This window comes from Stereum hirsutum (assembly GCF_000264905.1).
Source record: "Stereum hirsutum FP-91666 SS1 unplaced genomic scaffold STEHIscaffold_10, whole genome shotgun sequence".
Lineage (NCBI taxonomy): Eukaryota > Fungi > Basidiomycota > Agaricomycetes > Russulales > Stereaceae > Stereum > Stereum hirsutum.
The window spans coordinates 746,830-772,061 of NW_006763140.1; the positions used below are offsets into that span (position 1 = coordinate 746,830).

At 50.9% G+C, this 25,232-nt stretch overlaps 8 protein-coding genes across 8 annotated transcripts; 6 read left to right on the forward strand and 2 right to left on the reverse strand.

Moving 5' to 3' along the window:
* Positions 1 to 64: 64 nt before the first annotated feature.
* Positions 65 to 1,255, forward strand: STEHIDRAFT_99719 (uncharacterized protein; the record flags this gene model as incomplete). Its single annotated transcript, XM_007305957.1, has 3 exons — positions 65 to 367; positions 457 to 723; positions 887 to 1,255. 3 exons carry the CDS (start codon positions 65 to 67, stop codon positions 989 to 991), a joined length of 675 nt encoding a protein of 224 aa, XP_007306019.1. The 3' UTR covers positions 992 to 1,255.
* Positions 1,256 to 2,922: 1,667 nt separating this feature from the next.
* STEHIDRAFT_132393 (uncharacterized protein) lies at positions 2,923 to 3,327 on the forward strand (the record flags this gene model as incomplete). The annotated part of the gene is made up of 2 exons (XM_007305958.1): positions 2,923 to 3,037; positions 3,233 to 3,327. The coding sequence occupies 2 exons, from the start codon at positions 2,923 to 2,925 to the stop codon at positions 3,325 to 3,327; spliced, it is 210 nt and encodes a 69-aa protein (XP_007306020.1).
* Positions 3,328 to 3,835: 508 nt separating this feature from the next.
* STEHIDRAFT_169742 (GIDA-domain-containing protein) lies at positions 3,836 to 7,201 on the forward strand (the record flags this gene model as incomplete). The annotated part of the gene is made up of 13 exons (XM_007305959.1): positions 3,836 to 4,009; positions 4,088 to 4,285; positions 4,352 to 4,407; positions 4,525 to 4,702; positions 4,792 to 5,258; positions 5,343 to 5,445; positions 5,536 to 5,631; positions 5,715 to 5,864; positions 5,936 to 6,205; positions 6,287 to 6,364; positions 6,428 to 6,590; positions 6,653 to 6,762; positions 6,822 to 7,201. The coding sequence occupies exons 1-13, from the start codon at positions 3,904 to 3,906 to the stop codon at positions 7,199 to 7,201; spliced, it is 2,355 nt and encodes a 784-aa protein (XP_007306021.1). The 5' UTR covers positions 3,836 to 3,903.
* A 272-nt stretch (positions 7,202 to 7,473) lies between these two features.
* On the forward strand, positions 7,474 to 10,178 carry STEHIDRAFT_81588 (MFS general substrate transporter). The gene is made up of 8 exons (XM_007305750.1): positions 7,474 to 7,754; positions 7,846 to 8,064; positions 8,146 to 8,219; positions 8,299 to 9,141; positions 9,211 to 9,513; positions 9,590 to 9,668; positions 9,742 to 9,769; positions 9,830 to 10,178. Exons 1-8 carry the CDS (start codon positions 7,663 to 7,665, stop codon positions 10,013 to 10,015), a joined length of 1,824 nt encoding a protein of 607 aa, XP_007305812.1. The 5' UTR covers positions 7,474 to 7,662; the 3' UTR covers positions 10,016 to 10,178.
* Positions 10,179 to 11,524: 1,346 nt separating this feature from the next.
* STEHIDRAFT_140400 (pectate lyase) lies at positions 11,525 to 13,920 on the forward strand (the record flags this gene model as incomplete). Its single annotated transcript, XM_007305960.1, has 15 exons — positions 11,525 to 11,609; positions 11,675 to 11,757; positions 11,823 to 11,881; positions 11,947 to 12,033; positions 12,109 to 12,213; positions 12,279 to 12,328; positions 12,393 to 12,414; positions 12,487 to 12,515; positions 12,580 to 12,606; positions 12,678 to 12,798; positions 12,876 to 13,012; positions 13,097 to 13,108; positions 13,172 to 13,248; positions 13,332 to 13,515; positions 13,587 to 13,920. 15 exons carry the CDS (start codon positions 11,525 to 11,527, stop codon positions 13,673 to 13,675), a joined length of 1,167 nt encoding a protein of 388 aa, XP_007306022.1. The 3' UTR covers positions 13,676 to 13,920.
* A 449-nt stretch (positions 13,921 to 14,369) lies between these two features.
* Positions 14,370 to 15,734, reverse strand: STEHIDRAFT_61050 (uncharacterized protein; the record flags this gene model as incomplete). The annotated part of the gene is made up of 3 exons (XM_007305733.1): positions 14,370 to 14,962; positions 15,020 to 15,089; positions 15,126 to 15,734. The coding sequence occupies 3 exons, from the start codon at positions 15,732 to 15,734 to the stop codon at positions 14,370 to 14,372; spliced, it is 1,272 nt and encodes a 423-aa protein (XP_007305795.1).
* A 411-nt stretch (positions 15,735 to 16,145) lies between these two features.
* STEHIDRAFT_158569 (uncharacterized protein) lies at positions 16,146 to 17,634 on the reverse strand (the record flags this gene model as incomplete). Its single annotated transcript, XM_007305961.1, has 3 exons — positions 16,146 to 16,197; positions 16,266 to 16,794; positions 16,899 to 17,634. 3 exons carry the CDS (start codon positions 17,632 to 17,634, stop codon positions 16,146 to 16,148), a joined length of 1,317 nt encoding a protein of 438 aa, XP_007306023.1.
* A 1,511-nt stretch (positions 17,635 to 19,145) lies between these two features.
* On the forward strand, positions 19,146 to 24,986 carry STEHIDRAFT_81596 (uncharacterized protein). Its single transcript, XM_007305751.1, has 10 exons — positions 19,146 to 19,254; positions 19,323 to 20,189; positions 20,246 to 21,440; positions 21,499 to 21,934; positions 21,995 to 22,596; positions 22,681 to 23,898; positions 23,963 to 24,246; positions 24,300 to 24,408; positions 24,465 to 24,670; positions 24,730 to 24,986. Exons 2-10 carry the CDS (start codon positions 19,469 to 19,471, stop codon positions 24,798 to 24,800), a joined length of 4,842 nt encoding a protein of 1,613 aa, XP_007305813.1. The 5' UTR covers positions 19,146 to 19,254; positions 19,323 to 19,468; the 3' UTR covers positions 24,801 to 24,986.
* The last annotated feature ends 246 nt before the right edge of the window (positions 24,987 to 25,232 follow it).

Consider the following 25,232-nt stretch of genomic DNA (forward strand, 5'->3'; position numbering starts at 1 on the left):
ACCACCACAACCTCTTCTCTCACCTTCCCCCTTACTCAACCACCCTACCCCCCAAAACATCGCAATGTCCGACCCCGTTGCCGACAAATCTGGTTTCCTATGCATGTACATGTCTTCCCACCCGGACACCCTCGTCTCCTACGCCAAACACTTCGGGCACATCTCAGAATCTCTCCTCTCCGCCAAGATGGAGTCTATCGACTCCAAAGCAATGAACCTATCCTACGTGACAAAGAAAGATGGACCGAATTATAAAGGAGAAAAAAAGGTGGTGAGGGTGGTATTTGATCCACCGTTGAGTGGGTACGAGGAAGTTAAGCCGAGGTTGTTGGGGATGAAGGCGGACGCAGACGAGGCGCTAGGGACGGTACGTATCTCACTAATCACCCTTCCTTCATCCCGCGTGTTATATTTGCGAGGAATCGATTGTTCTAATATTGCAATACCTCCACGTAGTCCAAAGTCCCACACATCACATCCTTCGTTCTCCCCACCAAAGCCATCCAAACAGCCCTTCTCCTCGGTTTCCTCGCCTATACCACATGGGCCCCGTCCACCTCTTCGTCCAATTCACCCTATTGGATCCCGGCCAACTTCATCCGCAGCTACGTAGGACCGACGGCGCTGAAATGGATCTGGGGCTTTACGCTCGTCGCGCATGGGCTCGAGGGCGCGTTCGCGTTCACGTTGGCTAGGAAACACCAGATGCCTTTGGGAGTTGCGGTAAGTACCTATATATTTCTTCCTTCACACATCACAAAGTCCCTATCACTACTTTTTTCTCTTTACTGTTACCTGGTTGACATGGATGGCGTGTGGCGTGTGGCGTGTGGCATGGCTTGGGTCGCAGAGCATTGATTTCTGACTAAATGAACCCTCATTGCAGATATCATACATCTCCGCCGTCACCCTCTTCGGATTCCCAGTCCTGCTGGACCTTCGCAGCAGGATACAGACTGCCCGTATCGACTCCATCATGAAGGGCAACTAAGCGTGGTCGAAACAATATACTGTGCTTGGATCTGTCATCACCTCTCTATCTATCTTCCGATCGCGCTCATGTACTTTGTATATCTATTCGCGGTGCTGGTTTGAACTTTCGAATTTACTATGTCTTTGGATCTGGAATGCTCATGCGGATACGTTCGTGGACTTGGTACCTCACGTACGGCTCACGTACTGCGAATGGTGGAGGTGAGTGCTTACGATGGTGAAGGTATGATTCATGTATCTCGTTCGTGTGAATCCCATATTTGTGTTCCCTGTGTTTCCCTCGCACGCTCTCCCCTCCACACGAAGCTCGTTCGTGCTGATATCGGCCTTCCCGTTCACGACATCATTGTGTCTATCCGGTCACTATTACTTACTAAGAGCTCGACGGGTACGTCGACAATTATCGTCGCCCGCTCAGTTCTGTACCTCTTACTCTTCTCGTTCCCTCCATCCCCGCCGTGATCCATCTTTCTTGCTCCATGAGCACGAGCAATGATGAGAATGGACCTATTTTCGTGTTCCAGTCGATAGGAACCACCCTGTCTGTCGTTGAAAACGTTACTGTGGATTATACGGACGTGAATGTCCAGGAGTGGCTGTGCCTAAAACGTTGTGCTAACCGACGATCGTTGGCTAAGTTATGAATGGACTCGCCTTCAGGCATCGACAGCTCTATAATTCATTCGTATCAGTTGAACTGTCCTAGTCAGAAATGATGACCTTCTGGATTTTTGTCTGGAACTGTACCCACTTGTTATTGCATGATGCATCCAAGTCTTTCTTTCTTGTCTGAAGAGTCAAGTCAATACCTTAAGCTTGCAAACTCTGCGATGAGTCTCTCCGAATGTTGAACTTGTAAGGCTTTCTGACGGTCCGACCCGTATTCCCGTGTTTCGGTGTTCCCGCTTTACCGTCGATCAAAATTCAGGAGGCAGCTATGTTTGTGATCGTAAAGTAACATAACCGCTATAATTATACATACGGCACTCGTAGCCACGATTTTTCGGGTCTTAGAGGATTTGCGAGCCTCGAGGATGGATGAGGGCTTCTCGCAGATCGAGAGAGAAGTCCGAGTTGCTGATCGTACGTGAAACTGTGCGTGAATGGGCCGAGTAATTGGGAGGCGTGTGGAGAGGACATGGACGAGAGTCGGAAAATGGTTCAGACTATTATAGGGATGGCTATAATAACGGGGGTAAATTGGGTACGATGTTGATGTGATTCAAAGTCTGAGCGTCGGGTGGCGTGGATGTGGCACCAGCCAGCACCAACCTTCTTCCTAGCGGATAGTTCCGGTCGGCCTACGTCACCGAATTGATTGTTTCCTGCTCTTGCCTTCGCCTCACAACCTCAAGGTTGTAAGTACCGCCATCTTCACGGAGCATACTCCTCCGAAATCACTCTGCCAAGAGTGTGAATATGAAGACATCTCACCGCCTCAAAAATCCTCCTGATTTACATATGCACCCATGACGAACAACTCTCCCCATCCTCCTCCTCTTTCTGATCATTTCCGGTAACGGGGATCGGCGGACGATGCTCAATTGTACGAACGGACCCCACTTCGATACGTTTCATACTCTTTCATACTGCTTGGGCACGGTCATTTTTCTCCGTAGCATGACTTCCTTACCATCACACGACGAAGTCTTGTCGATGGTGGAGGGTATATAAGGAGGGCAGGCAGGTCGGTATTCTACCCATCCCTCATCTCATCGCCTTTCAACCGCAACTTACTCAAACACCAATCCTCTTCTAATCCTTCTAATCATGTTCTTCCGTTCCATCATCGCTGTCACCCTCTCCGCTGCTGCGTTCGTCTACGCCGCGGACGTCACCCGTGAAGTCAAGGTAGGCATCATTCCGAGTCCCGCTGAATCCACACATATTTCGCTTTTTGCTCATTAACCGGTCTGTTCTTCTTCTTAGATGCCCAACGGCGAGACTACCGACGTCTTCTGCCCTCAGTGGACTGGTAGCTGCACTTCCGTCGTTGGTGCCACTGGTACCGCGTCCGCTCAGTGTGACACCGGAGCCAACTCTGGTACGTTTTCTGTCCCCCGTCTCATTTTCTTTCCTTTCCTTGTGTTGCCACGTGTCACAAGCCCTTGTCGCTCTTACAAGCCGCCACTTCCCACGCTTCCTTTTGATACTTTCTCACTTTGCTCCCCGTTGCCATCTTCCCTCCCGACGAGTCAACGAATACTAAATAAACCTTTTGATCCGTTCTCCCCCATAGGCACCGCCCGTGTCAGCTGCCTCTCCACCTACGGAGACAACGTCGCTGACTACACCGACGCCAACAAGCAGAGGATGGGTATCGAGTACGCTTAAGAGATGATCCGAGTAGGGAATGTGGCCGGGAGGTGGAAGGTTAACGAGTAGCACGAGAGGGTGATTGAAATTTGGACATAGTCTATGCGCATTCATAATGACATTCATGGCCCTTCTGGGATTCTGGATTAAGCTTTTCGAATGTGGGCCTGTCTGAGTATGTGCATGCTGTCTGGATGGTCTTCGGAGGAGAGTTGGCAAGGTCTCCGAGTCATTCTTCGAACTCATGGTTTTCTGGTGAATATCGCCTACCGATTTGTGAAATTTAGAGGCAGCGCTTGTGACAGGCAGCAGGCTCGTACTGAGTCTCGTGAGGGGAAGTCATCTCTTAGATGCTCGACGCGGTCGAAAGGCAATCGAAAGGAGTTCAAAATCGTTTGAAAACACCGGCCTCGCGTAAGAGCGATGACGTATTTGTTTGGCAAGAGCCTCTGATCCAAACAACCGCTTGTCGCCCAAACCAGTAAATTTCAAACTCAGATATTTTAGCGCGTCTCGACTCCTCCCGACTACACCAGGCCTTTACAGTTACGGGTTCTTTAGGCCGGTATACGGCGAACTTATCACCTAGAGAGCATGTTCCAGCTCTCACGACGCGTCGTACACCGGACATCTGTTCGTTCTCGTTCTCTCGCTCGTGCATTCGCGTCTGAGGCGCGCTCGTCCGATTATACCTACGATGGTGCGTAGCCCTTCGTCTCACTTTTTTTGTCTGCTCAATCGTACTACTTTTCTCTCAAATTTTGATTGCCATGGCCAGTGTGTGTCATTGGAGGCGGCCATGCAGGCTGTGAAGCAGCCGCTGGTGCAGCCCGTACAGGCGCCCGGACAGTCCTCATCACACAAAAACTAGACACTATAGGCGAGATGTCGTGTAACCCGTCTATTGGAGGCGTCGGAAAGGGAACGCTGGTCAGGGAGATTGATGCTATGGATGGGTTGATGGGTAAAGTCGCAGGTATGGTTTTCGTTTCGATAATTGTGTCCATGTGTTGGTTCTGAGGACCCTGCGTTTGGTACGAAGATAAGGCGGGGATACAGTTTCAAATATTGAATCGCTCGAAGGGCGCTGCTGTATGGGTGCGTATAACCCCTCGTTGCTTCGGTCTTATTTCGCTCCTCCGATGCATACCCATTTTCCCATTCCATCCCTCTCTGCCTATGTGTCGTATATGTGGCCTAACACCATCGAAATAGGGTCCCCGCGCCCAAATGGACCGTAAACTCTACAAATCACACATGCAACATGCTCTGCACAACTACGGCCCAAACCTCTCCATACGCACTGGAAGCGTCTACGATCTCGTGTACTCCCATACGCATTCTGGTTCGAGACCAGAGGATATTAGAGCGAGGATTGAGGGTGTCAGGCTCGGTATGTTGACTCTTTTTGTTCCACGGCTACTTACAGTCGTCGCGCCCTCTCGCTGCAACACGTCAATTGCTGACAAAATGCGCGTATAGATACGGGCGAAATAATACACTGCTCACAAATCGTAATCTGCACTGGTACCTTCCTATCTGGCGAAATCCACATAGGCTCTCGGCGCATCCCAGCCGGTCGAATAAACGACCCCGCCTCACCTCCCTCTCCCTCCTCCCTCGCCTCTCCCTCCTCTCCCTCTTCTTCCTCTTCTTCCTCTTCTTCCTCTTCTTCCTCCTCCTCCTCCTCCTCCTCCTCTCTTCCTACGGCTTCTTCTATTCCTATCCCTCCTAGCCCCACGATATCGCACCAGTCCGGCCTTTCCCATACCCTCCAACATGCCTTCGCCCTCCCGCTCTCTCGTCTCCAGACGGGTACACCTGCGCGTTTGGATGGTAAAACGATCAATTTCGAGCATCCGAGGATTATCGTTATGAAGGGGGATGAGAAGCCGAAGAGCTTTGGTTTTTTGACTGGGGAGGGTGAGGATGGTGGGCTGCCGAATAAGGTGTGTCCGTCGTTCCTTTCCATTTTCTAGGTATACATCTAAGCTTGAAAGGGGCTATCGTATTGATGCGTGTATTGTGTGTAGGATAATCAGGTCGTTACGTGGCAGACGTTCACAACGCCGGAGACACATAAGTTCGTGCGTGATAATTTGCATTTGAGTGTGCATATTCAGGAGACGAAGAAGGGTACGCCTGCGCTGCTTCCACCTTAACAGTCTGCAATATTGATGCTTACCTTTTTTCATGTGGCGTGTGGCGGACTCTCGTTCTCAATAGGTCCACGGTATTGTCCGTCTCTCGAAGCAAAAATCACACGTTTCGCAGCGAAGAACGAACATACTGTCTGGTTGGAGCCAGAGGGGTACGATTCCGGTGCATCTCTATTTTCCTGCTCCATCCGTCCCCCACTCGTCATATTCCACGTACCTTCTGTACTTACCCCTTAATCACCACAGACGTGATTTATCCTAACGGCCTCTCGAACTCCATGCCCGAGGAACTCCAAGAAACGATGTTGCGCACGGTCCCTGGGCTGGAGAACGTCAAAATGGTGCGGCCTGCATATGGGGTCGAGTACGATTTCGTGGATCCGAGGGAATTGGATTGTATGTCTACCCTCTCTCGTTTCTTCATCTTCTTGTACACCCTCTAATGTATAATGCATCGAATGATATAGCTACCCTCGAAGTAAAACGCGTCCAAGGCCTCTTCCTAGCTGGTCAAATCAACGGAACGACGGGTTACGAAGAGGCAGCTGCGCAGGGAATCGTAGCTGGGATCAACGCGGGTCTCGCGGCTCGCGACTTGCGCGCCCAAGTCTCAAGTGACGTTGTTAGTGGTGAAGATGCGGCCCTGGGGAGGGGTAAGAGATTGGTCGTGAGCCGGGCGGAGGGATATGTGGGGGTTATGATTGACGATTTGGTGATGAAGGGGGCTGAGGAGCCTTGTGAGTTCTCTCTCCCGTCCTAGCCCTCCTGTACTCTCGTTCGATCCTGCTAACCATCGCCTGGTGTGATCAATGGTCCAGACCGGATGTTCACGACGAGAGCGGAATACAGGATGACGCTCAGGAGCGATAACGCGGATTTAAGGCTCACGGCAAAAGGTATGTCTCTGCCTTTCACCTGTCTCCTTCATCCTCCTCGCTTACACATTTTCTCCTTAAAAGCCCATGCACTCGGCGCTGTCTCCGACACCCGTTGGGCTTCATTCAGTCGCACTAAACGTTCCATGGACCTCGCCACCTCTTTAATGCAATCATACACACTCTCGCCGCAGGGATGGTGGCTCAGGGGGTTCAACGAGGTGGGAAGAGACGGGGTCATGAGGAGGTTAGCTGTTCGGTCTACTATGGACTAAGGGTGGAGGCCTAACCATGTCTTGTTGAATCTAGCGCGTTCGATATGCTCAGGTTCCCGAAGCTGAGGACGAGAGACTTCGTGGAGGTCATACCTGAGCTTGGGACGATCGAGGAGGGTGTTCTAGAAAGAGTTGATATTGATGGTACGCCTTTCCATGAGGGTTTATACGTGATGTAAACGTTGATATACGGTCTCATACAGGCCGCTACCACTCCTACCTCTCCCGCCAACAAGCCGAACTCCGAAACTTCACAGACGAGGAATCACTGCTTCTTTCTCCTAGGATGGATTACTCTGTCGTGCAGGGGTTGAGTTCGGAAGAAAAGGAGAGGTTGAGCAGGGTCAGGCCGAGGAATATTGGGCAGGCGAAGAGGATGGAGGGGATGACGCCGAAGGGGATCGTTATGCTTTTGAGGTATGCGAAGAGGACTTGGGGGAGGGATGGGCAGGGCGGTGTAGGCGCGAATGTGGCTGGAAACCTGGGGCAGGAAGGGGTGGAGGGAGTATTGGGGGAGGTGGCTGAGTTGGAGGCGGACGGGTCTGCGGATGCGGGGAGAGTGGAGGCGGCAGCGGTTGCTTGACGCTGTTAGAGACCTCTTATTTTCCTGACGCATGAAATATCACTGCTCACGTATGATTTCGTGGGCGTGTGCCATTGACTATCACATACCGAGAATATTCCTGTGCGCTGAACGTGAGACGCCACACGACGCCACGCGACTCTTTTGGGCGCTTGCTGGAGACCTCTGGAGACCCGCTTCACCTAAGTAAGTACTCCTGCAGACTTCTTGTTCCTTCATCTTCGCCAGCTTCACTGTTTTTGGTCGCTGTACAAGAACACTCATTCTCTGGGGTGATTCATGGATTTCTGCCTCAATGATCGTTTGTAGCCAGCCGATCTGCTTACAACGTAACTGTGAAGCGCCGAAGTTGGAACGTGCATCAACTTGAAAGGCCCGGCGGTCTGTCTCGCTTGCACTAAACATCTCCACTGGTTTAAGAGCATTCTTACTCTCTATCTTTCTGCTCGGCGTGCTTGAGCATGACAACAGAGTCTTCGGCACCACCAAGTGGTTTTGACACCAGACGCTACAAGCGCGAACTATGGGGATGGCTCAGTTACGCGTTTGCGAGGTATGTGAACTACCTGGGCATCCGACAGCGTCACTGACTAGTCCCTCTGTTGTCACTACCGCTCTCCAAAAACCTCTGAACTGAACCAAAGCGAAGTTTTCGTCATCGTTTCCCTCACGCTCTTCCTACCCATCTGTCTCGAACAATTCGCAAGAGATAATGGCTACCTCCTCCCTGACAAGCAAACACCTTGTTCCGCTGGTGTTTCGCTTTCCAACTCAACGTCTACGCTATCAGGAAATGGGACGGAAACGGAGCAGAGATGTGCTGTGAAATTAGGTTGGGTGTGGATTGATACTGCGAGTTTTAGGTGTGTGGAAATGTACAGTTCGTTGGGGTGCCACATCATAGCATCGAGAATGAGACGTGTGCTGATGCGTGTGCTGGGTAGCCTCTATGTATATTCGATCTCTGTTGCGCTGCAGGCGTTGACTGTCATTTCAATGGGCGGGATTGCAGACCACCGTGAGTCCCCCTTACCCCTCACGCCTTCCCACTGTCCCGTTCGCTCAACACACTGGGCCGTCTTCCTTCCATCTTGCAGCCCCACATCGCAAACGTCTGCTCTTCACATTCGCCTTCCTTGGCTCCCTCTCCGCTATCCTTTTCTTCTTTCTCCCTTCGTCCTCTCCAGTATGGCCCCTATCCGGCCTCTTCGCCATCTTCGCAAACGTCGGCTTCGGAGCGTCAGTTGTTGCGATGAACGCATACCTACCAATGTTAGCGAAGAACAGCGAGGGAGTTGTAATGGCAAGGCAGTCTTTGGATGAGGAGTTAACAAAACGACACAGGGATACCGGAGGGATATTGCCCACGGAAGAAGAAGAGAATCATGGTACCAGAGAGGGAGGCGACGAGCATACCGTTCCACTGCTTTCCGGTTCTTCTGGCCTTAATGATAATTCAACCGACGACCCCCACCTCGCCCAGCTCCACGAGAAATATAACACCTCTCTTTCGCGTTCGACTTCACATATCTCTTCCCTCGGTATTGCACTTGGCTATTCTTCCGGCATCGCCCTCTTGGCTCTTACTTTAGTTCCCGTTACGCTGCTCAAGGGATCGACTTTGGTGTTGAGGTGCGCGATTGGGGCTAGTGGGGTATGGTGGGCTGTATTCTCCGTGCCGGCAGTTTGGTGGTTGCTGAGTGGGGAGAAGGATGACTTCAATAAAAGAGATGGAGCAGTGATGGAGGATGGCGAGGACGGATGGGACGTACGAAGTGTAGAGGTGGGTGGCGCACAGAGAGATGTGAAGGAGGACTGGAGTATGTGGAGGGAGGTTATCAGGGCTTGGAAAAGACTGGGTGGGATGCTGAGGTGGAGGGAAATCAAGAAATTGAAGAATACGTTCAGATATCTTGGAGCCTGGTTCTTACTTTCGGATGGTGCGTCTCCTCTCTAGATGAGTCAATTAGGATCCTTAACCTGACCGTATATCTTCATGCTTGGTACAGGTTTCACGACGATAACGTCCACTGCCATCCTCTTCGGGAAAACGACACTCCACATGTCACCCTCCTCACTCATCCTCATCGGAGTACTCACACCGCTCTCAGGCATCCTGGGCTCGCTACTGTGGCCTGCATTACAGAGAAAGTTCGGGTGGTCCAACCTCAAGGTTATAGTGATACTGGTAGTGATGGCGAGTCTGATTCCAGCATATGGATGTCTAGGATTTTTGAGCGTGCTGAGGGAGAAGGCGAAGTTTGGTGGATTGACTACAGAGGGAGAGATGTTTGGGTTGGCGGTTTATTTCGGTGCGTTTCTCTCCGAAAACTTGGCCGTACACAGCTTGGATGTCTTGTTGACCCGTTTCTTTCCTCTCAATTTCAGGTTCAGTCTATGGTGCATTCCAAAGCTATGCAAGGGCGCTCTATGCAGAGTTGATACCGCCTGGGGAGGAGGCCAGGTGGTACGTCGACTTGAATTGTCTCTTTACTATCGAATGCGTTTTCGTCTCGCTCATTGTGTCACTTTTCATCTAGGTATGGCCTCTTCTCCATAACAGACAAAGTGAGCCCTCGTTTATCTGTCCTCTTGAAGTTTCACTAACGCTCATGCAAAAAATCACAGTCCTCGTCCTTCCTCGGTCCTCTCATCGTCGGTCTCATATCAGATACGACAGGAAATATCCGCTATGCTTTCTTCTTTCTCGTGTTCATGATTTGGGCCGCGGTACCACTATTGGTGAGTGTGGACGTGGAGAGGGGGAGAAAGGATGCGAGGGGGTATGTCTTTAATGCGAGGAGGGCTGCGTAAGGGTTCGTGATGTGGGTAGGTGGGTCTGAGAGTGTAAGATAGGCTTGGGTTTCTTGTATGATATCTCATGGAACTCTTCTTGGATATTTGATGCTCAATCGATCTTATTCGACATTCCCGAGTATGAGACCTTGATCGTCAATAGTCCACTGGAGCACTGGAGCACATGTAGTATCGTACCGCAGTTCTTCGGACGAACTATGGAAAACTTCACGGTAGTTGTAGCAGCGAACAGCATGTCATGTTTCCACCTCCCATCTTCTATTGACCCCAGACAAGAGTCAGTTTCAATGTCCAGCGTGGTCTTCACGGTGGCTGTATTAATTCGCCTGTTCTTCCACTTTCTGCTTATTAGTCCCTTTAGCGAGTCGACGGTCCGTGCTGCCCTCTCTCTCTTAATGCATTAGAAATTTGACATAATTCTGCATATATACTTACGCGTTTGTGTTCGTTTGTTGAGTCTGCGAATAATGGGCCAGAATTTAGAAAGTTGGCTTGTTCACGGATTGTGGCGTCGAACTTGCTTGTGCCACTTACGCAGCTCCCGGCCCTCTCCGGGCCGCCCGGTCTTGTTCCCAACGGAGCCCAGAAATTTGGTCCTGTCGGTCGTTCCTTCGCAGCTTGTTCGCAGTCAATCATCTGCATCATCGTTGTCGCGACGAAGGTAGAAAATCCTTCTCCAGACATCAGTCCTTTTTCATCAGACTCACCTCCTCTGATCCGGCAATCCTAGAAGCGGTACCCGGTTGCCATCGCCGTCAACGTCGTCCTGCATCGTCGAACCGTGAGCGCGTCGTCAGCCAGAGCATCCGTTAATATCTAAATGAAATATCATTTACCCCTCCAGAACGGAAGTTGACAATGGGACCGAACCTTCGTGACGACCAGGGACGCATGCATTGTGCTGCACGGCTCGGAGCTGCGTTCTTCTGTAGACTGGCGGACCGCATTGCACCTTCGGACCCTGCTCTCTGATAGATTTTCTGGGTAGCTTTACTCGTAGGTGGCCCGCCGAAAATCATCCTTCTACCTCTCTCGCGAGGAAAACACCCACTGTGACTTGATCATGCATACGTGCTTACAGCCTAGTTGATGCCTGTTGCGATCCGGTCTTCCGTCCACTTCGTCCTGGCAAGGCTCATAGCACCTGGTCGGAGTCGTCTCTCGTCCTTCTTGGCCACGTGCATGCGATCCGTTGAGTCGCAATTTTGAAGATGCTCGGAGAAAGCAAAGCGTACTTCGGGTACCTGACCCTGCTCTAAGTAGCGTTTCCAACGCACGGTGCCTTTCGTCCAGCGGTGCCATTACGTCGTGGATTTGCTTTGTCGCGATGCTTCAGAGGGTCTCGGTCATGCTTGTTCGGTCGTTGTGCAGCACGAAGTTTCTCCTGCGCAGTATATAAGGACTGATGGACGATGACATTGACATTTTCCATCTTATTTTTCATTTTCTCCTTCTCGACCTCCATACTTACCTTTCCTTTCATTTGACGGTGCACATTACTTGACGATGATTGCACTTGCTGGCTTTCTTGCACTTTCTGCGATTGTTCCTCAGGCGTTGGCTGTTGGAACCGCTCTTGGTTTCGGCTCTGGTACGTGTGTGCAATGACTCGGACCGAGATATGCCAGAGATATATTCTAACGACGAAGTCCTTAGCTACGGTTGGTGGTGGCTCCGCAACAGCTGCTGTTCCCTCGTCCACCGCAGAGCTGTTGGAATGGTTGGCGGATGACACTGCGGTCCGTACTATTTGACTATTCGGGAAAAGCAAAGACTGACATGGCCGCGCTATCATGCTATATAGCGAGTCATTCTGCTCGAGTCTATCTACGACTTCACCGATTACTACGGTTCGACGACTGGGTAAGCAGCCATAACGACTAGTAATATATATCATATATACCGAACTTACTTACATATTTCCCCAGCACCGTTTGCGCGCCCTGGACTTGCAGTCCGGACCCGCAACTCGCTATTGACCAGGATGACTGGTGCGAGAACTACGAGCCCGACGCGTACGTTCTTACCTTACACCGTCATCCCGCGAGATGTATCCTGACATTTCCTCCTCTTCATCTCGTCGTTCTTAGATCGAAGTCGACTGCTACGTACTATAATTCCGGAACGAGCTACGAGTATAGCTTGAAGGTCGCCAGCCAGAAGACGCTGCTCGGTTCGGGCAGTTCTGGTGGAATGTGGGTTCTCCTTGTGACTTCACCTCAGAATTTGTTAAGACTGTTCCTCGCTTTTCGACATTTAGTAAGGGCATTGGTTTGTTGATTCAGGATGCGGACAACGTCATCATCCAGAGTAAGCTTCTTGGCCGTATGATTGATTCCGGTTGCGTATTACTTACCCTGCGTTTGCTTTTTAGACATCAAGATCTCCGATATCAAGTGGGTCTCATTTCTCGGCTCGGTTTATCGATCAAGTTTTTCTTAGAAGGGGCTGACGTCTTTCATCTGCAGCCAAGAGTATGTCTGGGGTGGTGATGCTAGTATGAATATATTTCCTTCGTCCGTGCTCTGTTAGTTTCTGACTTTGTCCCGGTTGATACATAGTTGCTATTGTCGGCTCAACCCACGTCTGTAAGTTCCTGTCTCGGAAATTTATAGTGTCCACGTTTAGGGTGTTTACACAAGCGGTTTGTGTCTTTTAGGGATCGACCACTGCTACATCGAGAACATCGGTCGTCAATTCATCGCTACTGGTTATGACTCCGCCACGGACGTTACAATCAGTAACAATATATTCGACGGAAGGGAGACTTACTCCGCTTTGTGAGCCCCTTTCCTCATAAGAGTTTCTCTAATCATGCCGTATTGACTCTTACTTTTTTCACTTTCATTCTATTTAGGTGCAACAGTGACCACTACTGGGCATTCATTTTCACTGGTGAGGCCGATACCATCACGTTCACCCAGAACTACGTCTACCACACTTCTGGCCGTGGACCCCATATCGGTGGTACCAGTGGATACACACAATATATCCGTGCGTTCTCTTCACCGAGTCCTGCATACTTCGGTTGAGCACAGAATTCTGACTACTTATCCGTCTCTTTTGGTGGATGATCAGACATCGTGAACAGTAAGTAACCGCCAACATTGAGTGGAATGGTCTTCAGCGTTGCTAATGGATATGAATAACTAGACTACTACGTTGACGTTGACGGTCACGCCGTCGATGCTGAAGTCGGCGCCGTTACTCTTGTTGAGGGCAACTACTTCGTGAGTGACATCTCTTTGTTCGCTGTCCGGCCCTGCACCTCTGTCGTTTCGAGACTAAAAAAATCGATACCATGATCTTTCAGAACACGGTCACCACCCCTTCGCTCAATGACGTCCCCGACGGCAGCGAATACTTCATCCAGAGCAGCACCGATGCCTCCACTTGCGGCTCTTCACTCGGAAGGACTTGCCAGACCAACACGCTCTACAGCTCCGGCGCTGTGACCGCCGTCGTGGATAGCTCTGTGTTGAGCGCATTCTCTTCCCGTACGTATTTCCACAGCTCTCATTTGGGGCCTCAACGACGGTTGATTCACGCATTGTGACTCTCTTCGCAGAATCTGCTATCACCGGTTACACACCCCTTACTGCATCAGCTGCTGCGACCTACGTCCAGGCCAACGCTGGTCTCGGTGTCGTCAACTAGAAAACGTCTTTCTAGCATCACTGCTGTCTTTCTCCATCTCTTCGCCTTCTTCATCGACTCGATGTCCGACCCCTCCTCATTCACCATTACTCTCTCACGCACGCAGGCCCTGCTATCTATATGCGGCATCGGAGCAACATTCTTTCTTTGTACTGTCCCATATACCTTCTTTCGCTACCTCAGTGCAGTACTTTGGTTCCCTTGGTTTTGTTTTGTGTTGGTCTCGTCATGGTCTCCGATGACCGTCCCCTTCGCTTTCGTCTCGCTGTTTTTTACTCATTCGATACCCTGTTGTAGTCGACTCTGGACTGAGTCGCATGTCGTTCATTTATACGTGTTCGTAGTAGGGTCTTGGAAGAACGTGAAATATACTATATTGTGCCTTACAAAATACAAGTTGTGTATCAAAGGTCTGCAGAATTGTGGGAGTACGGTTCTTCGTTGTGATCAAGATGTGCAAGTAAAGAAACAAGACCGAGGAAAGAGAGTCAAGAATACATGTCTGGCTTCCGTCTTTGCCATCGATTGTGTAAGTACACTGCAACTGAATTCAAGCAACTTCGGGCGATTCAAAGCATTCCCAGTTATTATTGCCGTATATTGTTCAATGACGCCTCCTGATGAATTGTGCTCGCTGTCGCACCAGCAGTGCATCCCACCTAAAGTAACGAATGTTTGAATGTCAGTAGAGATTTCACAAACACTCGGTGATTATAGTCGGCGCCAGCGGGACTGATACTGATGTGAAGTAAACGCACCACGTCCAGGCATTGATTTTCTCTTCACCGCTCAATCCTTCCACCTTCTCATGCTCATAGAACCCTTGCACTCGCAACCAATTCACCAATTGCAATAGATAATCGTTCTCCGCCACCACATAGTTATACCTCAACAGCGTGCTCTTCACCGCGAAATAAGTGATCGTGAGATTGTCCCCGCGCAGATGGCACATTTCCCATGTGTTCTGGACGACGGGGTCCGTCTTCATCACGTTAGAGGTCGGGGTGAGCTTGGAACGCGGATCGACGCCGGTGGTGTCGAGAGCGACGCGCCAAGTAAAGCGATCGTTAACGTTGCGGACGGTATCGAGCACGAGGCAGGGATCACTGCCGGCGTAGGGCCATAAATAGGTCGCTGCGATTTGGAAACCTCGACGGCCGTATTTGGAAATGGCCTTGACTTCCTCGGGTGTGATTTCTCGCATCAACTGCATGCGCCTTTCTTTGAACGTGGCACGAGGATAGAGGGAATAAGCCGTGTCGAAGGATATGAGGTTCATAACGCACGCTAACGTGAGGAAGTCAGTTAAACAGCATATGCCAACTTGAAAACAAGGGGACGCACTCGAGTGGAAGCTCAGAATCGTCGTGAAAGCAGACTCCCTCGCCTCTACAATCTGCACCTTTCGCACCTCCTCTACATTACGCCCTTCGGCGTCCGCGGCCCTAACCTTTTTCTCAAAGGAGTAGACATGGAATACTCCAGAGAACCTATAGACCTGCCCACGATAGGAAGAGGCGTCTTCCTCCTCATTATACCTTCTCTGAAAAGGGTCCCACTCCTCCACATTTTCCTCGAATGTCGACCCAAGCTCCTGCAAATTCTTTGGCACAAACGTATAGCCCTCCTCGTTCATCAACCAATTCCCAACCTCAAGCGTATGCCCTGGATGAACATAAACGTCTAAATCTGAGCCAGGGTAGAAGCTCCTATCCAGGAACTGAAGCGCGTTCGACCCCGAGATAAGTGAGCCCGTACGGGCTTGCAAAGATCGGAACGATAACGGGTCGTCGAAGAAGCAACGAAGATGGCGATTTATGTTGTAAGCTCTGATAGAGTGCTCAGCGAGGGCTGCACGGGCGACCTTAGAGGTACGACCTAGACGAATCAGGTCGGCAATGTCGAGACATGATAGGATAATGTCGTAGATTGGTCTGCGAGAGAATACGTCCTCGAAGTAAGGCAGCTGAAGACCTGGGTTGGGTTCTGAGACTTTCTTTAGAGAGTAGCCGTAGAGAGGCGAAGAATACGACGATTTCGCTGGGTCGTTGGGATTCATGATGATTGTCTTGACTGTGATCGAAGTCAGGAGTTAGGGGTCGAGCGAGGAGGCTTGAGGAGGCTACACTGCGGGCTTTCGAGCGGACTTTGGGCCTCAGGCCCGAAGTCGTGGCTCATTTTTTCAGCCTTATTTCGGCGGTCAACCGCATTCCTTGACTTCATCTACGGCCAAAACTCTATCGTACGAAGTACAATGTACAAAATACAGCACAACCATTCTTTTGATCATATTCAGCGGCGAGAAACAAGAAACAAGCGGATACCTAGCGATAGAGTCACATATCAGTAGGTAAATATTTGCTACTGCACTGAGCTGTAGAATGAGGGACAGACTGTACCATTTACATGGAAACAAATAAAGGACTCAATGGTTAGCTTTCAGCAGCGGTCGTATGCTCTGTTATCACGTCTATCGACGCGACTTGAACTGCATCCAGAGGTCCGGCAAGGAGGAATCCCACCTATAACGGAATGCAAAGCACGAAATAATCAGTTCACTGTCAACAGATCAAAGCAAATGGGGACTCACCAGGTCCAGTGCTTCAACTTCTCCTCGCCGTTCAAGCCTTTCACCTTTTGATGCTCCATCCGCCCCTGAGACCTCGCAAACCTCCCTAAATGCGACACATATTCCTGGTCCGCCACCACATAATTATACCTGAACAGTGTGCTCTTTACCGCATAGTACTTGATCACCAACTCCGACCCATCGGAACCCAGCAAAGTCCATGAATTGTGCACGACCGGATCCTCTTTCATGAGTGCTGACGTGTACGTGAGCCGGGGACGTGGCGAGACACCCGTGGTATCAAGCGAAAGACGCCAGGTGTACTCGTCGTTGAGATTGCGGTGGGTGTTGAGCATGACAGATAGGTCGATTTCTGATCGGGGCCAGGAGTAAGTCGCGTGAATACGGAAGCCGCGGCGCCCATATTTGTGAATGGCGGAATATTCATGAGTGAGCAGGCTTTTCATGAGCTGCATACTGCGGTCTTTGAAGGTAGCACGGGGGTAGAGGGAATAAGCGGTGTCGAAAGTGATGAGATTCAGGACACAGGCTGTGAGCGGGTAAGAAAGAGAAACGATGCAGTGAGTCGGTGTAACGCGCAAAGGAGCTCCAGGATGATTAAGAAGGGTGCAAGGAAAACTCGAATATACGAACTCGAATGAAAGCCCATGATACTCTGGAAGGGCGACTGCTTCGTTTCGATGATCTGAACAGTTCGTATCTCCTCCGGAGCCTGACCACCCTCTATATCCATCATGTCCCTTCCCCTGACCATTTTCTCAAATGAGTAGACCTGCGCAATGCCAGCCATCCTGTAAAGGTTTCCACGGGGCCCAAACATTTGGTCTTCTTCCTCGTTGAACCTTCTCACAAATGGGTCCCACTGCCCGACATTCTCTTCGAAAGTCGAACCAAGCATCTGGTTATTCTGCGGCACAAACGTATACCCTTCTTCCTCGCTCATCAACCACTTTCCAACATCGAGAGCGTGTCCCGGGTGGACGTAAATATCTATGTCTGCATCGGGATAATACGTCCTGTCCAGAAACTGGAGCGCGTTCGATCCTGAGATGACCGTGCCAGTACGGGCTTGTAAAGATCTGAACGAGAGTGGATTGTTGAAAAAATTCAACAGATGTCGATTAATGTTGTATGCTCGCGTAGAGTATTCTGCGAGAGCTGCTCGAGCGAGTTTCGAAGTACGACCGAGATGGATTAGGTCGGGAACTTCGAGGCATGATAAGATGTTGTCGTAAATTGGTCTGCGAGAGAATACGGCTTCGAAGTAGGGGCTTTGGAGGCCTGAGTTCGGCTCTGAGATTTTATGAGATGAATCAAATCCGAAGAAAGGCGAAGAGTAGGACGATCTGGCTGATTCGTCAATGTTCATGATGTCGGTCACCGTCGAAACACAAGACCGCTACGCGACTCGGACTCATGTGAAGCCCCGGCAAGTGGCGGTCACAGTGACCTGACGCGTCAGGACGCGTCTGTGGCGTATGTGTGTCACGCTGTGTCTCTCTCTCATTTCCCTCATATCGTCATGTCCCCGTTTGCTTTGGCTGCAACATCCTCCGCATGTCCTGAGGCTCATTTGTCTAATTGATGAACTACCGTGGATTCAATTTACAACCGCCCACATGAACTCTTACTCGGCTTCAGTATTCTGGCTGTCTCTTCTGCCCTCCTTGCTCCGTATTATGTAGTAAAGGGTCAGCACCTTGCCAGACGATTTCCATTTGCATGACTTCTGCTCCTTGGTCCAGCTTGAGATATGGGATATACAATACTGTCAGAAGTGGGTCTAACTAGGCTCCGAGCTTGACATCTAAATCCTCCTATTGTGGGGAATTTCCACCGAATTGCCACAGGTCCGTTCTCATTTTCTGGTCTCAATCGACTGGAAAAATGGCACCCTATAGACCAACGAGGCTTTCAATACTTTCTGAATGCCCTTAAATGCAGCAGCACACATGTTCAATGCGCATATATGCACCGTTGCATGATTTTTTCTGCAGGGTTCCAGTGGTATGTCATATAAACTCTTTCATCTCCGCCTCCTCACCCTTGAGCCGTCATGTCAGAGATACCTTGATACTCGCTGACTCCACGCTTCATCTGCTTGACATAACAGTGTATATATGCGGTTCAACATCATGCCACACAATCACAAGCTCTTTATGAGAAATGCGGTACATCGTCGCCAGTGCTCCGTTAGTTATGAATGGATACGAACTTGAAGCTTGTCAAAACCTCCACCTTTTCAAGGAAGCATTACTCAGTCAGCCTTTTCTTCCCTTTCCATCCTTTTGATTTACCTGCCTGATCTGCGATGCTACCTTGTCTCCTAGGCATGCGGATTCCTCAGGTTATTCATGATCGTCTCACTAGCTTGTAGACTTATTCTTAGAGCCGATCATCGATAAAAACTCGTCGTACATCACAGATAGTGACGACACATACGCTTGCATACTCTCTCTCAGAATCTACAGTCGACTATCCTTCCGCCACTGGCCGTGTCTCGATCACTCTCGACGAATAGAACGTTGAAGATCTCACTCAACCTCATATCCAAAGCACTTCTTGCGCTCACCGCATTACAATTGATCAATATCGATACCCATGGAGCCACGATAGCCATTTTGGCCGTTGATGGGCTCACGCGACCTTGGCGTCCAGCTCTATGAAAGCGCGCTCAATACGCCATTGAGCGGAAATTATATCTCACCAAGTCCTAGGTACCGACTACCCTTCAGGAGCCCGCAACAGATGACAACCGTCTTCGCCACACTTGTCCACCAGCGGTCTCCCCGCGACCGCAAAGTCCTTCAGCATACAGATTAATCGCGAATTTGTCTACGAACTGCATATTACTGGGACGACGGCGTTGGGGCGCGATGTGCTCTGCAACCTCAGTTTAGAATAGGAACTTCCGTATGAGTTATTAGTGATAGTGGATGGCGTCGTGTGGCGAGGGAGCACTGAGCGTGGGAAATTATCCTTGAACAAGGTCCGTCCGTTGCCGAAGCGAATGACGAGCCTCGATGACGCGCCTAGGGCTGAGCATAGCACTTGCAGGAAACCGGTCTGCCCCTTTCCGTGCTGCGTTGCACGAGCAAAGCCCGACGACTTGATCACCATATCGCTGCTCTCCATCCTTATAAACCTATGGCTGCTTTCTGTTGACCATTACACCGACTGATTGACCCGCCTTGGCTCGCTCCATGGCGGCCGCACAGAAACCCTTGCCCTCCGTACCGCCTCGACCACACATCAACTCGCTTCAATCAAGACCGGACACGGTACTCACTGTTCCAGCTCAAGAGCATCTCGCAAATTTCATCAGACGCGCACTAGAGGAGGAGTTCACTGAGATAGCGCGGGAAGGATGGGAGGACGCGCTAATGGCTACGCTTGGTGAAGTGGGGGAGGCGGTGACCAGGAATGGGTGGTTAGCTGGAGTGAAGAGGACAAGGGGGATGCGGAAGAAGAGAAGGGATGATGCAGTGTCCAATGCGAGGAGAGAGGAGCGGGAGAAGGAGGAGCTGGCGGCGAAGGAGAAGGACGCGGAGAGTCGGTTTCGGACGAGGTCCAAGGGAACTGCTTCCACGATGGAATTGACGGGGGTGAAGGAGAAGGACCCTGATCCAGAGGAGGCAGCGGCACGTTCGCGAATGCAGTGCGAATTAGCCATCCAACAGCTTCGAGAACTTGCGACGCAGTCTGTCTCGCCTTCGCCCAAGCCTCTTGCCAAACACCTCTTGCTCACTCTTGTCCCTCTGCATTCCAACGCACACACTCGTACACCCTCTGACTACGAGGTAATTCCGCAGGGTCCAATTTGCACCTTTGCCCCAGGAGTGTATTCACTGCCCAAGCCTGGTTCCGAACTGGATCCTGACACCATTTCCCGGCTCGTGTTGTTCGGTTTCAAGGAATGGGATGGTAAACATACTACTCGTCTCCCTCCATGCGATCATAAGTACTGATACTCCCATCAGTCTCACATCCAGAGGATGCACTTCAACTCGTCGGAGGTACCTTCACTCTCAAGGGAACGCTCTCCGCTGCGCATCACGATACGCTGTCCAAGATTCTGCGTGTCGCTATTTATCTTCATCTTTCTCTCCTCCTCGAACAACATTTCCTCTCCGACTCGCATATTGAATTAGAATTCCCAAAACCTGCACATCCTGTCATCCCTTCCGTCCCCATGGCCGTCACCGTCTCAGCCGAGTCTGCCCAAAGACCCGCGTCCTTCAACGACCACAAGCGCAAGAACCGTGACTCGCCTACCTCAACCCTCTGGAACTTCTTCTCGAAAAAGACGGAACGGCTGCTGCAGCGCACGACCACCCTCAGTCCCACTTCGTCTCCTAGGTCATCTCTAGACTTCCCTCGTTCTCCGACGTCGCCCATGGCGCCACCAGTATCAGCTGCTCGCGTTTCTGAAGATCGTCCTCGTCGAGAACGTCGGTTCTCATTATTTGGCCCCACGCGTGCGCCTCCACAGGTCGCTGCTCTACCACCGCCCAATTCAGAGGACGAACCTCCATTCCAGACTGCACTTCGCCGGATAGAGGCGAGCAAGACCTTGCTTTCCAGTTCGCCCGGCATTATCTTCGTACCACCAGTGCTTCTCGTGCGATTGGCTGAGAAGGAGAAGGAACGGCCGACGCGAAAGTTGACGGGAGAGGAACGGACAGGGTTAAGCAGTATTCTAGGATGGGACGGTAAGGACTCGCGGGGTCGCGGCATGGCTGGCATACCTGGTTTTGTCCGGCAGCAGCGATTGTCGGTGCTGTATTCTGAGCATGTCCCAGCTCTACAACCGAAGACCTCCGAACCGGCCGAACCTTCAGCGATGGAACGGACGAGGTACCTGAGATGCGGCCCAAGGGCGAGGTGGGACACCGCTCTGTATTATGGCTCGGGTTCGGACTCACTTGGTGAGGTGGTCGTGGATTTGTGTGGCAAGGCGGATGAACCTTGCGAAAGGTTTGGGTGCCAGTCTTCGCAAGGTCAGCACGAGAGGAGGTGGATCCATGATGGGGTGAGGATTGTAGCGAGGGTGAGCTCGACCGAAGCGAAAGGTAATCACGTCGAGCCGCCGAATGACGAGCATGTTATGATGTGGCAAAGTTGTAGGGAGTGTGGCGAGACGACCGCACGGTGTAGGATGACTGATGGGACCTTGTGAGTCTCCTGCTTTTCATTTCATAGCCGTCTTCTTCACTCATGCGAAATATCGCAGTTTGTTTTCCTTTGCCAAGTTTCTCGAGTTCTTAATATACTCTCCGGTAATTTGCACGATTATACCCTCGTTATGTACGCACACCAATGCCTCCCCGAAACCATGGACATCTTCACCCTCGTCGTCTTCAATTCCTTCTGCATACGCCAAAGTTCCATTACCATCGTCTCGTTTCAATATCCTTCGCCATTTCTCGTTCAAATCGCATACTGTCTCGTTTACCATCTCACCTATCGAGGACATCTTTGAGCTGCGGGTTCCGAGGTTGCAGATCACGAGAGGGACCAATGGAGCTGACAAGTTGACGGAGAAGGATAGGGTTGGGGATTTGACTGTTTTCCAGAGAGCCAGTGTTGAGGGCGATGTGGAGAAGAGGGAGTTGAGGAAGGAGATTAATGGATGGTGGCAAGGTGTGGCGGAGCATCTAGACAAACTAGTATGTGTTTAGAGTCCGGTCTATGTTTCGACAAGCTAACTCTCAATTTTCGTGCTTCAGGAATTGCAACTTTCCGATCAAGACCCAAAATCATTCCATAAAAGTCTTCCACGGTTACCCTCCGCCGACGAGGCTTACGATTCACTATCCGTAGACGACTCTTCCATCACTCCCCTCGCCACCCCCCGAGCTGGCGTATCTTCCCTTCCTTCGACTATGCCCCCCACACCTGCAAGCGAAGACAAAGGCTCTTTTATTTCCGCTGACACAGTCAAGTTCTCTTCCGCCTCCGATTCGCATTCCCTCTCCGGTGAATCCAGCCACTCAAACGCAAGCTCTACCGACTCCATTACCCTCCTCGCGAGCATGCGCCACACATTCCAGAGAACCGAGCAATCGCTGTACGCTCAGCTTTCGCAAACACCCAACGCAACGTTGAACAATGTGAGGCGCTCGTTCCATTCGGCAGCAGTTGGTGCGAATAAGAGGATGTCCGCTTGGGAGACGAAACATCTACCGAAAGCCGCGAGGGCGGTATTTTCGAAGGAGAGGGAGGCTATGAAGGAGCCAAGGTGGTGGGAGGCGAAGAGCCACGCTGTGCCCAATGGGAATGTGATCGTGAAGGAGGACGACTGGGGGAGTATCATCGCGTTTACGCTGAGGTGCGTCCGTACCCCACCGTGCTAATTCCTCTGTGGCACTCATCTTGACTGTTGATCTGTTGAATGACCTTTTGCGGCACACAGTTCGACTGACTATCAACATGAGCTGGCGAAGTTGTCGCTTCCTCGTGGAGTCGCAAGTCCTGCCGCACCTTCGTCCCCTACTCCTGGCTTACCTTCGTCGCCCCCTGCTTCAACTGCTGCTACTTCATCATTCAAGTTCTTCTCATCACCTTCGAAACCTAATCCGGATAAGGAAGACACCGTGTGGCACGAACCCGAATCATGTTCAGCTATCATAACTCGCAAAGAACACCCTCGAGATCCTTCGTCACTCCTCTCCATTCGAGACGTGCTACGGAATAAAGCACCTTTGGACGTCACTGCTGGCCTCCCATCGTCCATGTTCACAGCTTTTGGTTCCCTGTCCAATCGAAACATCAGTAATCCGCCACCTTCCGCCTGGGCCAAACCTGCCGTCGAGCTTGATACGCACGCTGCCGACGGGCACGTCTCTGCCGTTGGAGAGAATTCTGAGACTGCGGGCAAGATACTTCAGGATATGGAGAGTGGTTCGGCGGTGACGAAGGGAAACATTTCGGATCTGGAGGGTTCTGCATTCGTAGAGGCGAATATCCGGAGGGGAAAGACGTCCTCGATTATTTCTACGGAGAGCAATAGTACGGTTGGGCCGGAGACTTCGACGTCGGTGTCGTCGATTGAGTTTCCAAGTGTGCCGCCGCCGTTACCGCCGAAGAGTCTTGATGTCGTGGATGAATCTCCCGAGGGATCGTCAAAACCGTCGCTTGGGACGTCTTCGACTGGAAACAGCGACACTCAGATCACTAGTCCTGCGTCTACCGCCAACTCAAACGTCCACGCCCCGGTCCCTTCCGCTAATGACGCCGCGAATGTATCCCTCTCTTGGACTAATACGCTTACTCAAGCTATGCGTTCCATGCTGAAACCCGTCGATGTACCTCGTACCCCTTCTCCTGTCTCCAACTTCAAGAGACACCACGGTCTACTGTCCACCGACCCACTTCTGATCGATGAACGGCCGCACATCAAATACGACTGGACGATTGGGAAGCGGTTGAAGTTTAGTTGTACGGTGTATTATGCGAAGCAGTTCGATGCGCTCAGGAGAAGATGTGGAATCGATGATATTTTCGTGAAGAGTATGGCATGGAGCGAGAATTGGATGGCGGATGGTGGAAAGAGCAAGAGTAATTTCTTCAAGACGGGGGATGATAGGTTTATCATCAAGACGCTGGTCAATGCGTGGAACGTGGCGGACTTGTGAGTCTTATCCCCCCTCTGTGCGTATGTGTGGCGCCCGTTTAACGAAACATTAACATTCTAGGCAGGTGTTAATTGAGCTTGGACCGTCGTATTTTCGGTATATGGAGTCGACGTCCAACAGGGCTTCTATTCTGGCGAAGCTCTTGGGCTTTTATACCGTCGAAGTGCGGAACCTTGAGACCGGGACTGTACAGGCGAAGGCGGATCTTCTCGTCATGGAGAACCTCTTTTATAACCAGAAGATTGGCAAGACTTTTGACTTGAAGGGTATACAGGGGAGGAAGGTCAAGGCTAATACCAACGCTTCAACGTCAAAGACACTGTTCGATGGAGAGTGGATGGAAGGTGAGTGCTCACAGCATGGAAATCTGCTCCGAGACTGACAGCTAGTCGGACAGGTCAAGAGCGTGCTCTCACTCTCGTTCACCCACACTCGAAAGTCGTACTTCAAGAAGGTATCAAGCATGACTGCGACTTCCTCACCAAGAGTAACATCATGGACTACTCGTGAGTCCGATGATCCTTGTTTCAATTCGCTTCTTAGCTGATGTCATTTTGTTCAGGCTTCTTCTTGGGATCAACGAAGAGAAGAAGGAAATTGTATGCGGTCTGGTCGACACGATTGGAAGCTACACCTTCGCGAAGACATTGGAATACAAAGCCAAGCAAGGTCTCGCTGGCACAGGCAAAGACGTCACCGTCATTCCTCCGAACGAGTACGAAGAACGGTTCGTTTCGTCTATGGACAGTTACTTTGTTGCATGTCCAGGTGCGTCTTTCGCTCTTTGGTGGTCGAGGTGTTCTTTATTCAACTTCGCCGCCATGCAGATAAATGGTCGAAACCTCCCGACGACAAGAAACTTCCTCACGACCCAATGCAGCTCTCCAGTGTCCTATGAGTAGTCCACTCACGCGTCTGACTCTTCTCTCTCTTTGCTCTCCTATGTACTCTTGCTCTCACTCTTTTTTCGTCACTCGTCACGCCTTGCATCGCATCGATTAGCAATTGTTGTAAACTACATTCCACTGCACTGAACTTCTGTATACCGCAATCTTGTTGTCATTCATGCTCATCTTCATTTCCTTGCACAGGATGACTTTTCAAGGCAGGACTGGAATAGGTGTTACGCCTCGGGCAGAGCCCGATTGGACTTCGCCACACTTCGTCTAGTCAGAGTTCAAGTATTTCTACAAGCCCGCTTGAGCCGTGGATAAGCTGGCCGTCGCTAGATAGACGTCTGAAGCCTTGGGTGAATTTCTGCCCCCAGCCAAGATATTATTTGGATCGTCAGAAGTGCTATGAGAGGATCGAATCGTCACTCACAGACGGT